General features: G+C 46.9%; 1 protein-coding gene across 6 annotated transcripts in view; it reads right to left on the bottom strand.

Moving 5' to 3' along the window:
• Positions 1-125: 125 nt before the first annotated feature.
• LOC120443960 overlaps positions 126-17,567 on the bottom strand; it is a 38,350-nt gene continuing 20,908 nt past the window's right edge. Inside the window, exons 3-7 of one of the 6 annotated variants that reach the window (XM_039623417.2) lie at positions 8,205-9,887; positions 7,354-8,128; positions 6,028-6,770; positions 4,732-5,965; positions 126-3,724 (exon numbers count right to left, since the gene is read on the bottom strand). In XM_039623417.2, coding sequence (XP_039479351.1) covers positions 1,571-3,724; positions 4,732-5,965; positions 6,028-6,770; positions 7,354-8,128; positions 8,205-9,820 — 6,522 coding nt within the window. In that variant the 5' untranslated portion in view covers positions 9,821-9,887 and the 3' untranslated portion in view covers positions 126-1,570. The remainder of the gene's footprint in view (positions 3,725-4,731; positions 5,966-6,027; positions 6,771-7,353; positions 8,129-8,204; positions 9,888-17,567) is intronic. The other 5 variants (XM_039623418.2, XM_039623419.2, XM_039623420.2 and 2 more) reach the window with 5 other exon arrangements.

Below are 17,567 nucleotides of genomic sequence, written 5' to 3'. Positions count from 1 at the left end.
ATAATATAGTTATGGACGTGTCTTCAACTTCACACTGTCAATGAAATGATTTGCAGCTTTATTTCCATTACAGTAAAGGAGTATTGGCGTTAAGATAAAGTTTAAACATACAGATAGGCGCTCAATTGTAAATGCAACTTGTGTTCTTTTTATTTGATTTCTTTATTAACAATTGTTTTTGTACATTTTCTCTTTTGTAATTCAATGCCGTAAATCTTATTGTGTTTTTGTGGGGTGTGTGTGTGTGTGTGTAAGTGTTGTGTGTCTGTGTGCGCAGTAAACAAAACTAAGTTATTTACACTAGCTTTAAGTTTAATTGTAGTTCAAAGTTAAGGACTATTTAATATATAATATATTGTGTGTATAGATATTCGTATCGATATAAGATGTATATATGCATATCAAAGGCGGTTGCAGTTATATCCAAGTAAGATTCTGTATACATATCGCGTTTTTGCGCTATATCTTCTGGTTTTGTTTTGTTTTGATTTGCTTTGTTTTTAAATGTTTCCTTGCATTAAGTTTAAACTATTTAAATATGGCCCCGCTATTCCACATGTGTTCTTTTTGTTTGCTTAGAGTTTAATGATAACATTTTATTTGTAGTGTTACGCCTACACTGTGCTACAAAGACGCCTTTTGTTGGAAAATATTCGCATAAATGATGAGAACATAACTATTCCGTAGTAGAAACTAAATTCTATCAACTAATTTTAACCGAGTACTGCACTTGTACAAAATAATATTGCAAATATTGCAAAAATTTCCCTATTTACTGTTGATTTTTGAATTGCATTTTAAATGTGTTTTTTTTAGTTTTTATTTTTGCAGCAGCTGTGTGTAAATATATATATTTTAGATTTATATAGTATGTATATAGTACCATATTCATTGCATGATATACGCTTTCACTTTCTTTTTTTTTTTTGCATTTACAATTATCAATAATCACAGTTCCCATTCGAAAAATTAAACGAATTATTTGTAGCAAGACATAATTTTGAATTTATCTCTTTTTCTCCTGTACAAAGTTGATTTCCTTGAAACGCTTTTGGATCTTGCTCGGATTGGGTTGATTTTTCCATTTCAGATTAATCCGGATGGTAAATATAGGTTCTATGTTATAATGTTTCTATAGTTATCTCTTTGATAAGTTACAATACGATTAGTTAAAATTACATTTTGCACCGTTCTAGCATGTAATTACATTAAGAATTCCGGGTTATCCCATTTGCAAAGTATTCGAATTATGGGTTCTCTTTTCTTTTTGTTTATAAATTATGGATACGTAACTCTAACTTAGGTTCTAAAAAACGTAAAAGTGCAGGAACATGTTCCAACTAGGTGTGTATAAGTGGGTGTGTTTGTTAGTGACAATAGAAATCCTAAAACAGGTGCCTAAAACGAATCCCCAACTCCACTAACGCATACCCCAAAAAAAAGGAAAAAGCATAAGCAACAACAAAATATTAACAAAACCAAAACTCACTTAAATCGAAATACAAAATAAGCTTAGATCGACAACGTGATTAAATTAAATTAAAGAAAAGAATCGACCCCTGGATGTGGCCTACTTTCTGGAAATGACTTTGCCCGTCTGGGCATTGACCAGTATCATTTTGTCCGGTGTAGCGGGTCGCTCCTGGCCGGAGATGGAAGTGGCGTCCTCCTGCTGGTTGGCACTTCCGCGGAGGATCCTTCTGCGCAGGCGATCGCTGATGTTCTCGCTCTTCTGCGACTCCGAATGGGTGCCCTCATCCTGGGAGAGCTTCACACTCAAACCGCCATCGTTCTTGTACAGAATCAACTTGGTGCTGGGCTTCTTGGACGACGTCTCCTCCATCGCATCGCCAGCTGGTTGCTCATCTGGGCTGCTGCTGCTTGGCTGCTGCGGCTGCACATTGGCGTTCAGCACATTGTCCTGGTTGTTGTTGTGCTCGGTCTGCTCCACCTTTGAGATGCCGCCTTCCTCCGGTTCCCGCTCCACGCTGATCTCCAGCTGATCGTAGCAGGTGAAGAACTCCACGGACTTGAGCTTCTCAGTGGCATTGAAATGCAGCGCCGTGTGCTCCTCCAATTCCGCCTCCTCATTGGCATTGTAATCACAGTGGTCACATTTGTGGTAGTTGGGAGGCGGAGGATTCACGCAGGCGTGCTTTTGGAGATGCTGCATCAGCTCCTCGTGCTGCTGCGTCTCAAATGGACAGTGGAGGCAGCGTTCCGGTGCCGGAACGGACTGGGGCATGTCCACGGAGCCAGCATCACTACTGCCATCTGCCGCCAAGTCACTGGTAGCCACCGAAGCGCTGGTCGAGGGAGTGGAAGTGCTACGACGCTCCTCTTCCTCCTCGGGGGTTTCCGCCTCGTTTTTGGTCACTGACGACTCCCGGGGAAGTGCGACCATCTGGCCACCGCCCGATTCCAGCTGCTTCTTGAGCAGAGAGTTCTGGTTGTCAAACCCGCCGGTCGAGGTACTAACTCCGACTTCGGTAGTCTGCTGCAGCAGCTGCAGGCTCAGCTCGTTGTCCACCACCCAAATGGTCTCGGGACCAGTGAGCTGCAGCAACTTGGGTGCCGGATACTCGACATCCTCCTTGCAGTTCCGGTACAGCTGCTGGCACTTCTCCTGGTAGTGGGACATGTGCACCGCCCGGTGCAGTTGCAGCAGGGTCTCCTCCGACGTGCGATACTCACAGTAGGCGCAGACATAGGTCTGATCCTGATCCTCGGGCTCCTGATCGCTGTGGGCCAGCAAATGCTGCTCCAGCTCCTGCTTGGCATTGCGCTCGTCATTGTGCTTCTGGGCAAAGCGTGCCGGACACCTGGGACAGTAGCTGATCAGCTTGTACTGGTACTCCGGCGGCAGTTGCTGCGGATTAAGCTCCGCATCCGAGGCAGCATCCATCTGGATCTGCGATAAATCAATGGAGAGCGGTGTGGAGGCGGGCAGTTGCTGCACCTGCTTGGCAGCAGCGGCCAACTGGAGGGCCACACTGAAGTCCAGACCCAGTCCTACTCCCCCCCCAACTGCTCCTCCGGCTGCACCAGCTCCCGCTGCAACCATCTGCTGCTGGTGGACCGTCCGCATGTGGCTGCTCAGATGCTGCTTCTTGGCACAGACAAATGTGCACAGGCGGCACTCGTACTGCGTGGGCTTGTGCAGCGACACATGGTAGTTCATCTGGGATTTGCTCTCCGAGATGTACGGACACACCGGGCACTTCTGCTGCTTGCTCTTGGTATTGTTGCCGCCGCCGCTGGATCCGATGGCGTGCTCCGCCGTCGTTGGCAGGCGGGTGATCTCGATCTGGTCATTCTGCTGCAACTGCAGCAACTCCTCGGCGCTGCTGCTGGCCACCACTGCCTTGCAGGCTGCCGCCCAATAGGCCGCCGCCGCCTGGATATCCTGCTGCGTATTGGCCGCATTCACCACCGCTGCGGCGCTGGCGGAGAGTGGGGTGTGGAAGATCTGCTCCAGCTGCTTGGTGGTCAGCAGCAGGGGCTGGGCACTAGTGCTGCTGTTGCCGTTGGCATTCGTGTTGCTGCCTGGCTTCAGGATGTTGCTGGTAATGGGATTCGACGGATTGTGGATGTGGGACTGGGATTCGTTGCTGGCACCTGCGCCCAAGGGTCGGTAGATGGGTGGTGCGTTCGCCGAGACACTGGCTCCTCGCTCAAGGGTCTCGATCCGAATATCCCCGGAATGCTTTAAGCGACAGTGCCGCTGTTTGGGAAAAAACAATTGAAATAAGTCAGCAATTAGTACAACTTTGTATGAGTAAATGCTGTTCATTGAGTGTCCTTCTGTTTTCATGTATATGTATGAGTGTATATGTGTGTGTGAGTGTGTATGTATGTAGTGTGTGTGCCCTTATTCAGGGATAATAAACCATGAGTTTAGCCCAATCGAAAACCCTCGCACCGTAATGGGAATCCCTTTAAGGTTAGCTTTATATTTTTATGGTGTCATGGGTTTGTTTTTTTTTTGTTTATGATTTTGGATATATGGATTACATTTAGTTCGAGAGGTAAATAGAGCGCAAGCAAGACTTTCACCAATGATTTTCTTATAGTTAATTATCGTTTATCATATAGAGTACAACAAAAGCAAGACCAGACACCACACATTTAAACAGTCAAAATCGGTATAATTATAAAAGGGGGGTTTACGAAATAGACTTTGCATATTTACCAGCGCAGCGCAAGGACTACGGACACAGATGGAGTGGTGAGATGGGTGGCAGAAGGTGTCGGATCGGGGACTGCAAGCTGTCTAAGTTGAGTGCTAAGCTAGCAAGGGGCTAATTCGGGTTTCCTAAGAATCTCAGTGGCTTTTTTTAACTTTTGGAATTCCGGATTCAAGATTCCCCAAAAAGTTTTAGTATGGCTGATTTACACTACATTTATTCCTCTCCTAAAAATCATTCGCAAGTTCTTCAAGTAGATAAATACTTATAAAATTACCCACTTTATTTAATAATACTTTTAAAACTGAATTTTTAATCACAAAAACAAGAAAATCCTACATAAACAATGTTATCTAGATATGAACTTTAAAATATTGCGGACTCAAGCTTTCCCAAAGATATCCGTGAATCTCTATACTATACCCCTAGAAGTAAAGGATTTCTGACAGACTTCGGGTCAAAAGGAAACTTTGGGGGATTGGCGGCTCGTTGCGGTTTTTCAATGGGACAAAACACAAATCCATTAAAGTGCACTGGGCCATACCTGGATGACATGTTTCCAATTCGAGACCTGGTGGCAGTGGCCGCAGCGATACGGCGACGGGTCGCGTCGATCGCCATCGGCCATGGTCAGGAGGCTGGGACTACCTGGACTATGGCTATGGAATCTCGTCTGCGGATGCGACATCTGCGCAACGGTTGGCGCCTGCTTCTGCGGCGCCATGGCAGCCAGGTAGGCGGAGGATGAGGCTGCCGGCGGCGGTGGCGGTGGCGACGATGTGGACGCAGAGCCGGCGGCCGATGAAGTGGAGGCCACTGATGACGATGATGACGTCGACGACGACGACGACGACGATGACGAGGGAAAGGAATTGGAGCTGGGATGGGCTTTTGTGTTAGTGTTTATGGTGTGGGCATGGGTTAGACCCGACGCCAGGTGGCAACCATCACCGGCCATGTGTGAAGGTGGAGCATGATTTTGGTCATTGTGGTGGGATGAGGATGAGCTGTGGTTACCCGCACCCAGTTGATGAGCCAGCGGTGTGGCAGTAGAAATAGGAGTAGGAGTGGTAGTTACTGGCAAAGGCGATGCATTGGGCTTGCTGACTGAGTTGGTGGAAGTTGGTGGTGGTGGTGGTGGTGGTGTTGTTGTGGTATTGTTGATGGATGAGGCGACGTAGACGGCATCCAGCCGGAGTCCATTTCCCACAACCGAGTTACTGTTAGCGTTAGAAGGATGAATTCCATTTCTGGCACTGCGCGGTGAGGTGAGCAGATCCTGCAGCGATCTGGCGGTGGTGTCTTTGGTGGTTCTACTAGTGGTTGTGGTGGTGGTGGTGGTGGTGGTGTTCGGCGACGTCAGACTGTCGGCACTTGCCTCGTTTTGACTCGCTTTCTGCTCACCGTGCTCTAAAATGGAGGCGGCACTGGCTTTTGTCGTATTGGCTTGTGGCTTTCCGCCCGCCAACGCCAAAGCAAGTCCGCTCAGAGCGCTGGCGTTCGGAGTGGGCGAGTGCTGGGCCTCCTGGATTGCACGCTGCAGCAGTCCGGCCGAGATGGCCGGACTCGTTCCGGCGGACCCGGAATTGGGCGACGACTGTGACTGCGTCTGCGACAGGCACATGGCGGCGAAGACCTTGTTCATGTAGAACTGTGGACTACCGCCCACCGATACCTGCAGCGGCGATGTGCTGGAGTTGCCCGAGTTGGACTTGGGATAGCTGGCGTCCTGGTAGTGAATCTTCACGTGCGCCAGCACAGCGTCGCGATTCTGGTGCCTATTGTTGGAAGTACAACATTAGTACAATAAAATGGTGGTGTTCCCCTCTCCGAAACTCACCCGAAGTTACACTTGCGGCACCTGTAGACCGTCTTCTTCTCATTGCCCTCCTGGTGCACCTCAGTGATGAGGTCGTCGCTGGGCTTGCCCTGCATTACGGCAGCCTGATTGGAGCGCTTCACCGGGGAAATGGTCACCGAGGGCGTGATCATCGTGGACTGGTGCTCCTTCTGCTGCTGCTGCTGGTGTTGCTGCTGCGCCATGGCGGCATTCATCATGGTGGCCAACAGGGGAATCCGTATGAGGTTGTCCGCCAAATGGGCATCGTCCAGTACGTTCGGTTTGTTGGGCAGCACTGGCTCCAGTGTGATATCCTGGCCGGTCACCGAGCCCACCTTGGCATAGTCCTTGAGGAATGCCAGCGAGGCCACCTGGTTTGGGGTCATCTCGCCGGACTTCATCAGCTTGGGATCGCCATCCTCCTCGGTTACCTTCATCAGGGTGATGTACTTGTTGTACTTGGTGTAGTTGCGGCGGCCCGTCTCGTCGTTCATCAGGACCTTGGCCGTCTTGTGCGAGGGATCGCGGATGGTCTTCAATCGGATGTGCTTGGTGATGTCCCAGCGCCAGTTGGAGCGGTACGAGCAGAGGGAGCACTCAAAGGGCTTCTTGTTCAGATGGCCCACGATGTGGACGTGGAAGCGGGACGCCGTGGATGCCCAGAAGCTGCAGTGCGGACACTTGTACACCTTCTTCAGCGAGGAGTTGGCTGCCTCTTCCTCCGGTGTCATCTTTTTTGTTACCTGCAGTGCGTGAAAGAGTCAAATTTCATTTTGACGTGGCATATGCTCGTGCTGGGTCAGGAATTCAACTAAATGATACCCTAACGAAACCAAGGACCAAATCAATTGGGATTCAACTAAATGATACCCTAACGAATCCAAGGAACCAAATAAATTGGGATTCAACTAAATGATACACTAATAAACCAAGGAACCAAATCAATTGGGATTCAACTAAATGATACCCTAACGAATCCAAGGAACCAAATAAATTAGGATTCAACTAAATGATACCCTAACGAAACCAAGGAACCAAATAAATTGGGATTCAACTAAATGATACCCTAAGAAACCAAGGAACCAAATCAATTGGAACCAACTAAATGATAACTTATAAACTAAGGAACCAAATCAATTGAGATAATATCTAAACTTGTTATATTTGAATTTATCCCAAAAGAAACAAGTTTTATAAAAATATACTCTTTTCTTTTAAAAAACTAAGTGAAACTATAAATTTAAATCATTTTTTATTTTCCAATAAACACACATAGAAACTTAACGGGGAGCCGAGGGATCTGTGCTAAGTGAACTCCGGACTTACCTCGCCGTATCCGGGTGCCGTTTCCACGCCATAGTAGCTGTTCTCCTCGTTGCTGGCCGCCTGACTTCCGGTCGGCGACTTGATCAGGCTGTGGTTGTGCTTCTCCTGCTGCAGGGATGCGGCTGCTGCGGCGACGATCTCCTTGGTGGCCTTGTTCCAGATGCACACACGCTGCTGCTGGACAGCCGCCTGCTGCTGGAGACTCTGCGAGTCCGGGCGCCGATCGCCACTCTCGCCGGAATTCGAGTCGTACATCTCGTTGGCGCAACGGATCGCCTCGACGCACTGCTTCAGGTGGTGCATCAGATCCGTGGAGGACTTGCAACGGTGCCGACAGTGCTGGCAACGCGTCGAACCCGTTACGCTGAGATTCAGGGCCGAATGGGAGTGGTGATCCTCGTCGTCCTCATCGATTTCCAGCCGATCGTCGGCATCGTCCTCGTGTAGTCCTGCATCATCCTCGTCGATGATCACCGCGGAGGCGTGGCAGCTCTTGCCGTGAATGATCGACTCCGAAAGGCACTTGGCCACATGACCGCACTGGCACACCAGATTCTCGTGCTGCGCCCCCGTCTTCAGTTTGTCCATGAAGCTGGACCTCTTGGTCATCTGGCTGCGCGTCGAGTTCTGGGAGGCCACCGTCGTTGCCGGCGACAATTGTGGCACATGCGACTTGTCAAGCATCTCCGAGATCTGTTTCTCATTGAAGAACATGGAGCCGATCTCCGTGAGGGAACTGCGCGAGGCATTCGTCTCCTTTGAAAGGTTTAATACACTGAGAAGGATAATACAAATTTAATTAATCTTTCCGCTAAATGTAAAATTTGGATTGGTGGTCTAAGGATACGTACTCTTTGGGCCCCTTGCTGATCGGGATGAGATTGGGCATAGTTCGCTGTGCCCTCGGAGTGGGTGTGCCCACACTGGAGGTGTCCGAGGAGCATCCGCCCTTCTGCGAGAGATCTGTGGGCTCCTCCTCCTCGTCGTACTTGCTCCGCTTGCCGTAGTGATGGAGGTGCATCGGTTGCTCCTCCCCGCCGCTCATTGCCTCGTCGGCATCCTCGACGCCGTCCAGTTCGTCGTCGACATTGTTGTTGTTATATTGATCCTCCAGCTCGGCCGAATCGCTGAGGAAATCCTCGCACATCTCGCTCGCTCCCACCTTATTCTGGCGTCTCGGCCAAATGGAGCCGGCATTGCCCACCGGCGGCACATGGTGGTTCATCTCGTGCACCGTCAGCGATTGCTTGATGTCGGCGGTAAAGTCGCAGGCGGCGCATTTGAAGGCGCCCGCACCGCCGTGATTCTTCATGTGCCTGTCCAGATTCCATTTGTAGGGCGTGCGGAAGTCGCAGGTGACGCACTTGATCATCGGCATCGAGTGGTACTTGACGTGCTTGCTGAAGCGCGCCTTGATGTGGGTCACATAGCTGCACTTGTCGCAGCGGAAGAACTTGGTCTTGCCGTGCTCGGCCAGCTCGTGGGCTCGCAGTTGGGTTCGGTAGAGGGTGGTGAACTCGCAGGCGCTGCACTTGAGCAGCCGGTTCTGGGGCTCCTCCCCGTTGGAGGGTGGCGTTGCCGAGCCACTGGTGGGCGAGGGCGTGGGTGGCTCTGCGGGCGACTGGCGCTCGTAGTCGCGAAGGACCTGCATTTGTCGCTCATACGCACTGGTGGCCACCAGCTCCAGTTCTCGCTGCTGTTCGCGCTGCTGCTCCTCGCGTTGCCGCTGATTAAAGGCCTGAATGTCCCGCTGCAGCTTCTCCTCCTGCAGAAGCAGCTCCCGCTTCACTTGCTCCAGCGTGGGCACATCCGGCACGGTGACTGTCAGCGATTGGCCACCCATTACACCCACGCTCTCCTCCAGCCGCCGCTTGCGTGCCTCCCTGCTCATGCCCCTCTTGCCCCTGGCCTGACCATGACCACTGGGAATGCCGTCCGTGCAGCCGTGCACCATCTTCATGTGCCGCACCAGCTTCTGGAAATGTCGCGAGGCGTACAGGCACAGCTTGCACTTGTTGATCACTATCTTCTCGCCGTGCACGTCGCGCAGGTGGGTCAAGTGGTAGCGCGGATTCTGTGTGAAGTACGCACAGTGGTTGCAGCTGTAGTTCCGCTTGATCTTGCACTGCGGCAGGCCCTCCTCCTTGGCATCCATGCCGATGCCGACCTGTTGTGGCTGCTGTTGCTGCTGCTGCTGCACGCTGTTCACAACTGCAACTGCAGCTGCCGCTTGCCGCTGCTGTTGCAGCAACTGCTGCAGCCGGAAGCGCTCCACATGTCGCTCCAGTAGGGATGAGCCCGCCTGTGTGGCTGGCGTTGTGCCGGTCGAGTTGCTTGTGATGAGTCCTCCCGTGTTCCCGCTGGTGGGCTGGTGGCCACCCTGCTCCGTGTACAGCTGATTGCCGCTGACCACGCTGCGCACGATGAGCGTGTCTCCTGAACGCTGCACCATTGAAGGCAGGTCCATTTTTCTCCCGGTCTGTATGGTCTGTATTTCTGTCCTGGCAACTCCCTCAAGACTGGCTAGTGGTGTGCTGCAAGTGGAGGAAATGTAATCCAGTTAAATGTGGTTGGAAATAATCTCATTTAAGCCACATGGCAGCTACACCATGATGAAATGTTTGCTCTCTTTATTCAATATGGTGAAACATTTTACATTTTACTTTTTTAGTTGAGATGACCCAGCTTAAATATTGATTTAATTTATGTATATATCATTTGGGTTTTATTTAAAGTTTTATTTAAAGTGTTATTTATTAACACTACTACTATCGCATTTGTGGCTATCAAGTTGGGGAAAGGAAAGAGGAAATGAAATCCCATATGCGATACAAAGGATGTCTTAAATGCAGATTTCAACACTTGCCCAACTCATTACACATACATTAACAGAAGCACACACGAATCGCCTGTTTCTGTGTGTGTCAGTCTCATAAATATTTCAGCATTTTCCCCTCGAAACGCCGACATCCCCGACTCCAGCCAACCTTTATCAGCAAAAGTTGGTTCGCTTTTGCGAACTTGCTGGGCAGGATATTAAAATGAAATGTTTTCTGTCCGCCGAAAATGCGACAAAGTAGCGTAAAATCAACAGAAAGCCGGCGAAATTGGGCAACGGAAAATGGGAAATCATTCGAGAGTTTTGACAGGGAAAACGAACCCTAAGAGCCGCCTCAAATCTCGGAGGTAAACGTATTGTAGTTTGTGCGTAACACAAATCCATTTTGGGGCTAATTGGAGTTGGCCAAGTTGAAAAAGGGAAACGTAGGATGAGTTCGAGTAAGAGAGCTGGAACATTTCAATGCTCCCACACAAACACACACACACACACTCATAAAGGGTCGGGATGCGGTGAAGGTCAACCTTTTTTTTTCTAGTGGAGCCACCGTTTGCATGAGTGCACAGGAGGGGAGAAAATTCGTGGGGGCTTTTCCCACTTGCGGCTAATCCTTGGGGTGTCGTTTTTATCAAATGCAGTAATTTTGCTTTTTAAGCGTTTTTTATTGCCCACCCGCAACACACATGGGTGTGTGTGTGTGTGTGTGTGTGCGCAAGTCTTTTCCGCACAGAAACCGCAATTGTGTTTTCACTTAGAGGAGGACCATCGAAAAAAGAGGAAACAATTTGATGGAGCATCTCTCTGGTGCCATCATTTAAGTAACATATTTAATTATAAAAAGAGATGGCGCGAAAAATACATTAAGATAAACATATACATATGTATGTGTGTATATCCTGCACACACACCCTCGTGTCGGCTGTGTACTCTTGACATTCAACACGTTTATTGTCGCAGAGCAACAAGCTCATCATCCTCCCAGCATCCTTCATCCTACATCCTCATCAGCGTCAAGGCGGAACTCATTAACAACACGAGCGAAAGGGAGAGAGGCCTCCAAGTGGGTGTGCGTGTGTGTAAGTGCGTTCGTGTGGGTGGTTGGATGGCTGCAGGGCTGGCAGGACAGCATGCTCGGTAGTCACTGTTAGCGATCTCTGGACGGAAGGACACACCCCATATTAATTTAACCTGGGGTCGGCCAGGTGAGCTGTAATTGATGCACTTGTACTTCGGAATATGTGCATTGGAACTTCACAATTCAGCTTAGCATGCATGGTGTATGTCCTTCTTCCACGGTATAAGGATTCATTTCAAAATATGATATTTTTTAAAGTTTGGGATATATGTTATTCCCTTTTGCTTAATGCATTTTTAAGCTTGTTATTAACAAGTAGACCACCATTTAAGGTCTAAAGCACGGTTTCTGGTAGCCCTGGTTCTGGACAGGATCGCCTCATCCTTATGCATTTGTTGACACCGCGCTTATTACGGAAGGCACTGGAGAAAGTACGTCGACGAGCTGCTTCCTGCTTATTTGCCTTTGTTTACGTTTTGTTTTTCTTATTTTTGATGTTTTCTTTTTTCCACTCAGTTTTCAGTTGTTGGCCTATTGTTATTGTTGTTCTTGGCTGTGTAAATACGCTTATACACACACAGACACACACAAGCACACAGGCACACAGACACACAACCTGCTTATGCGGCAACACGTTTTGCTTTGAAATTTTAATTTCTCACGCGACGCCAAAAAGTATGCTACAAAGGATGAGGCAAGGATGTGTTGGGTGAAAGGCGCTGGCGTACGCACTTGGTGTTTCCAAGCTGTTGCCATTGTTTGCCCCCCCTTGTTGTTGTTGTTTTTCCTGCTGCTGTTGCAGCCTACGCGGACTTAATTAATCTTGCTGTGGGCTTAGCCCGTTGTCCTGGCAGCGCTCGGTTATCCCGCTTATCCTCCACCCCTTCCCGCAACCCATGTCCCCCTCACCAACCGGTTTGACGCTCTAAGACTTCTTTTCTGCCATTTCGGTCTGTTTGTGCTCTGTTTTTGGTGATAATGAGGCGACAGTGCTACGCCTTTTTATCCGCGGCTGCATTAAACACTGTTGAGCGTCGGCGGTTTGATTGATGGTTTTTTTTAGCGTTTTAGCTTTTTGTCACTTTAATTAACAAGTGCGCAGACTTGGTGCTTCTGTTACTTTCAAAAATTTACAATAACGTAAAAAGGTTTTTTTTTCACTCTCAGTATGCTCCAAAAATGTGTTTTTGGGATATTTCAACTAAAAAGGTTTTTTTTTTTTGATAAAAAAGCTTCTTATTTTAGATAAAAACCTTTGTATTCCATCTTTAAAAAAATTACTACTTTAAACAAATTCCATTTCCCTAATTACTTCATTGCACAGCTGGGTGAAATGTGAAAGTTGCATAATTTGTTCATTACAGCGACTTAAATGTCCTGAATGTTCGGTTCGAATTTTCGCAGCTTAATTGGCACTGCAATCGTTAAGTTTCTGTGGACCAAGTGGCGTTCGGGTAGCCAATTTCCTTGTTTGGTCATTTGCTTGTGGAGCAGCTGGAGGAGGAGGAGGAGGAGGGGGGCGAGGCACCGGAAAGGGAAGTGGAGCTACTGGAAATGGGAGAACGGAAGCTGTGTTGTTGCTACAAATTAACAGCAAACTGCAGTCAAGTAAATAAGAAATGTGCCAGAGGAAAAAGGTCTCCACGGACGGTCGACAAAATGTTTATTCATCATCAATTTGTTTATTCGATGGCAACTAACGCTTTCGATGCTCTTCATGCTGGCCATTTCGTTTTAATTTCATGATCCTTTCGAGAGGAAGTTATCGCCTTGTTTACTGCTGTGCGAATTGCCATTGAAAACGTATGAACAGCCATCGTAAAAGTGCGATGTAGCTGAGCGTAATAGCAATGTTTATAATTAAGAGCGTTTGCAAAATGTTTTTTTTTAGCACAATTTTCTACTTTAAAATTGGTATTCAAATTGACTACGCTTAAGTTGATGAGGGGCTGAAAAGTTTTTGCCATTCTTGGCCTGGGTGTTATTACTTAAAGATTCTGTTGCTAAAACTAAATCGTCGAGGCAGTCAAAACTTTTACAAAACATTCAGCCACTCCACTTCCTCGGCATCCTTAGGAAACGCATTTATATTGCCTTCACATAAATCTCAACAGACGTCAAAGTTTATTTCGCATTTTTGAAATTAAATAAAGATTTGTCACGTAGAAATCCATTTGCTGAAAGTCACCCACACATATTGAGTTGTCCCAAGCACACGCACACTGATGAGACGGCATAAAGTAAGACTGTATATCCTTATTTCCTGCTCTCTTTTCTTTATTCTGCTAGACAAATACCAAGGTCGAAACTTTGCCTGCTAAGATATTCGAGCACTTTGGCATTTCCATTTTTTGTCGCGAAAAAAAGTTGACCGGAAGTGGGCAGAGTTTCCGTTTCCGTTTTAGATTAAAGTTGAGTGGCCTGAATGAGCTGTAAAATCTAAATTAAGAATTTATCAAAGTGCTACGAAAAGTCGGCATTTTCGTTGGCTTTTTTCCTCATTTCGGTTTTACTAGGGGCGTTGGTACAAGCATATGTTAGCATATGTTGACAGTCACCTGCTGCGCCCTCTGGCTACGAGTGTGTGAATATATTTCCGTGGTCGCTCGATTTGATGAGACCCACCCACAAAACGCCCTGTCCCTTCATACATAAACATGACGCGAAGTTGTCAGTTTCACCTCTTGACACTCATACGCCATGTTGTCCATCCGCAACCCGTACTCTTTTTTCTAGCTACATATATACGCTCCTCCCACAACTAGGAAATATTTGGGCGGAAAAAGTAGGAGCCGTAATCAAAATAAATACAAACATATGCTTCAAGAGCATCAGTTAGTAATTTAAAATGGTAAAAAAAAACTGCCCAAGAAGTGCATATGAAAATCGGTGTTTAGAAAAACCACATTGTGGTAAAAATCTGAGAGATATCTATGAAACCGCGCACATGCAAATTAATAGGCAGCACAAAAATGGCAGGACAACGTTACTAATGCGCCCCGTTTGCATTGTCTGCTCGCACACAGCTACACACACACACACACACTTACTTGGTTCGCCTGTCGTCGGATTTAACAGAAGGATTTCCTTTTTTTAACAAAACAGTAACAACAAAAAAACGTCTCTCTTTTTAGCGCTCGTTTCTTTCTCTCTCTCTCTCTCTCTTTGCCAATGTCTTTTTCGCGATTATTTCGCAGCAGTCACACAACGCGTCGGTCTAGTGGTCCAACAACAACTGAAGAAGTGACCGCCGTGGTTGGATTTTCACAGCGAAAATCCTGTGAAAAGGATGCTGCTGTTGGTGCTGCCTCAACTGCGGCTGCTGTTGGTAAGTTGTCCTCTCTTGTTCTGCAGATACAAGACTGTTAAAGGCTGCCTTACAGTTGGACTTTTTGGGAAGAGAAGCCTTAAGAGAACGGGAATGTGTCTACTCTCTTTGCACATGTAAGGCAATATCAAACATAGCAGGATGTTAAGTTAGAAGGATGTTAGTTAAAAAAATCTTTTGGCTTTTAGCAGGATGGCTGAACTTTTAAAAGATATTTTCCTTTGTGCTTTTAAATTTATTTTAGTTAGTTAGAATGAAGAGATATAATAAAATATTAATATTATCACAAAAATAGCTAAACCTGAATTTCCTATCTATGCCTAAACATCTTAGTTAATACATAACTTATTTAACTGTTCAGCAGTTCCGCAAGCAAAGCCAATCGGTGTAAACCACAAAGCCTGTTAAAAGGCAAGACAACATCTCCATTTACACCATTTTAATTTGTGGCAGTCCGAATGACATTTTACCGCACTTAATTTGTTAACCAGGCAGAAGAACGAGATCCACTTGAAAAGAAAAGCTGACGGACAAAAAGGAAAGCCATCGGGGGAAAATAATGTGGAAATCAAGCGCACTTCAGACGGGCGGCAGTTGTCGAGAGGCTAAGCCGAAACCGTAAAATGAGACGAGCTGCGATGCGGGTTCCAGTTGAGCTGGGGTTCGGTTTTTGGGATGGCTTCGTTTTGGTCCTTGGACTGAGGGCTGCGGCACTGTTCCGTGTCCTTTTTCAAGGCAATCAACACAAATGCTACTTAAAAATTTATTTGTGACACGCACGAGACGCAGACACAAAGGGAGCGGGTGATGGGCGGGCGGAAAGAGAATCCAAGTGAAGGCGTTGCAAAGCACAAACACTTAACACGCACACTGTGGCAGCCAGACACACAACACAGTCACACGCACCCGCAGATACACACACACACACACAGAGACGCATGAGGCGCCGACAAAAAAGGACAATCAACATTTTAACACTTTTAAGGCAAAAGGATAAAACATGGAGGCGGGGTGCTTCAGTTGAGAAATGTGTTGCGGTCATGCATTTTTATTCGTTCTGCACTGCAAAATATTCAAGATTAGGAGGAGAGGCTTTGGGTACTACTAAGTAGAAACAAAATTTGTTACAACCCCACAATGTATAAATAATATAAAAAAAGAAAACTTTTAGTGTTCGCAACCAGGGTTTCTTCTATGCCAAATATTTGTACTATTTTTCCATGTGCACACACAAAAAAGGAAAGGAGAGAGGTCAGAGCAGCGGGTTAGAAGGACATGCAAGCCCGGAAGGACAGGAAGCATCCATGGCCAGCATCAGACACGGACACTTGACATTTAAGCCTGCCATTGAGACGGGTCCTGTATGGTTTTCCTAACCATGATGCACTCACCATAGGCTTGTGATAAATGTGGGACACTTTTGTGCCTTCAGTTAATTCCTCAGATTTTTACTGCATTTATGAACAGGACATGCTGAACAAGCTCACGTTTCTACGGCAAATATTGACCAGAAGGGCGGAGTAGTTAAACTGCAGCTGCAGTACTGACGCAAATCTTTTAAGCAACTTCTCTGTAAACTTTTCTAATCAAACACTCGGCCACGGAAGCGTTGAAGAGTGTTCCCGGATATGTGGGCAGATGGGTGTGTTAAAGTCCGTGTCTAGCCGAAAACTCGACATGTTTGCTTGCCTGTTGCCCCAATGGAGCTGCACTTGTATCATGCTGCTCGACTCCTTCCCCAGCCAAATGAAGCAGCTCAATTTCGCCCACAGAGTGAAGAGAAAGTTCCTGGAGTGCAGCATGTGGAGCTTGAAGTTTTTCCATCTGCAATCCTATGGGCACACAGAGACCACCATCCATGGCGATGTGGTTGCAAAAAGTGTTGCTTGGTCAGTGAATGAGGCGGTGTGGGCGGGGGCTTTTGCCAAGGAGATGTAATGAAGCCGCACAAATGCACACAACATTGTTCGGGGGTTTTTCGCAGTAATCAAAAAGAGGAAAAATGAAAAGTAATTTGTTGCAGTTTGTTTGCTTGACCCGAGACTGGCATGGGAAAATTAAAGTCGTACTGTGGAAAAGTTGCGTTATTCCAATTGGTTCAGATTTTCAACAAGTGCCGAGTTAAATTCGTAAATTATGACACGTGTCATTTTATTTTGAAACAGATCAGCGAAACTTAATACAGTTATTTGAAAAAAAACGATATTGATGTACTTTATCATAACCCACAAAAGGCAAACTTTTTCAGGGATAAGCGAAAGAAAGGGCTGAAATGAAATATCAGTCGTAAACAAAGAAAATGGTAAGCAAATAAATTCTTTATGTTAAGGGCAAATCATCACCATCAATATGTCAAAAGCTTTTTTAGTCGATGCCTGTTGTCAAAAATCGAATTGGCAGTATTTCATTTATATTTCATTGCCTATTTTTTAGGGATTTAAATTTGCTATTGCCATGCTGCAGGCGGCTTCATGGCTTCACACGCAAATACGATTGGTTCTCAAAGGAGTGAAACACGCATACACGTGTATTTCATTTTTTGCAACCTTTTTCTGTGGCATGTGTGGCAAGGAGGCAGGATGCACACGCTCGCCTCGAAGTTGCAGCAAGTTGCAGTCAAAGCCGCAGCCGCAACCGAGAGCGGTACTTCATCAAACGAGCAACTTGCCGCAAGGTAACACACCCACACACTCAAATGCAAAACAGTTGAAGGAAAAACCATAAATTCAGAACATAAGCATGAACTTCATTTAAAGAATATGCTGTGATTAATATTCTGAAGTCACAGACTTTTAGCGCTCTAAAAATCCTAACATATTTGTGTATTTACCATAAATTCATTTGCTAACTGTCATCTTGAGTGCTATCACCTTGTCCGTTGCTGTGCGTGTATGTACACCATGTAGTTAAGAACTCTTTGCTTTGGCTGCAGCCACAAACTGGGAGCTCGCCACTTGTAGACACGTGCACAG

The sequence above is a fragment of the Drosophila santomea genome, chromosome 2L (genome assembly GCF_016746245.2).
Source record: "Drosophila santomea strain STO CAGO 1482 chromosome 2L, Prin_Dsan_1.1, whole genome shotgun sequence".
Lineage (NCBI taxonomy): Eukaryota > Metazoa > Arthropoda > Insecta > Diptera > Drosophilidae > Drosophila > Drosophila santomea.
Note: the sequence above shows the minus strand (reverse complement) of the source record. Positions and strands in the feature narration are given on the sequence as shown.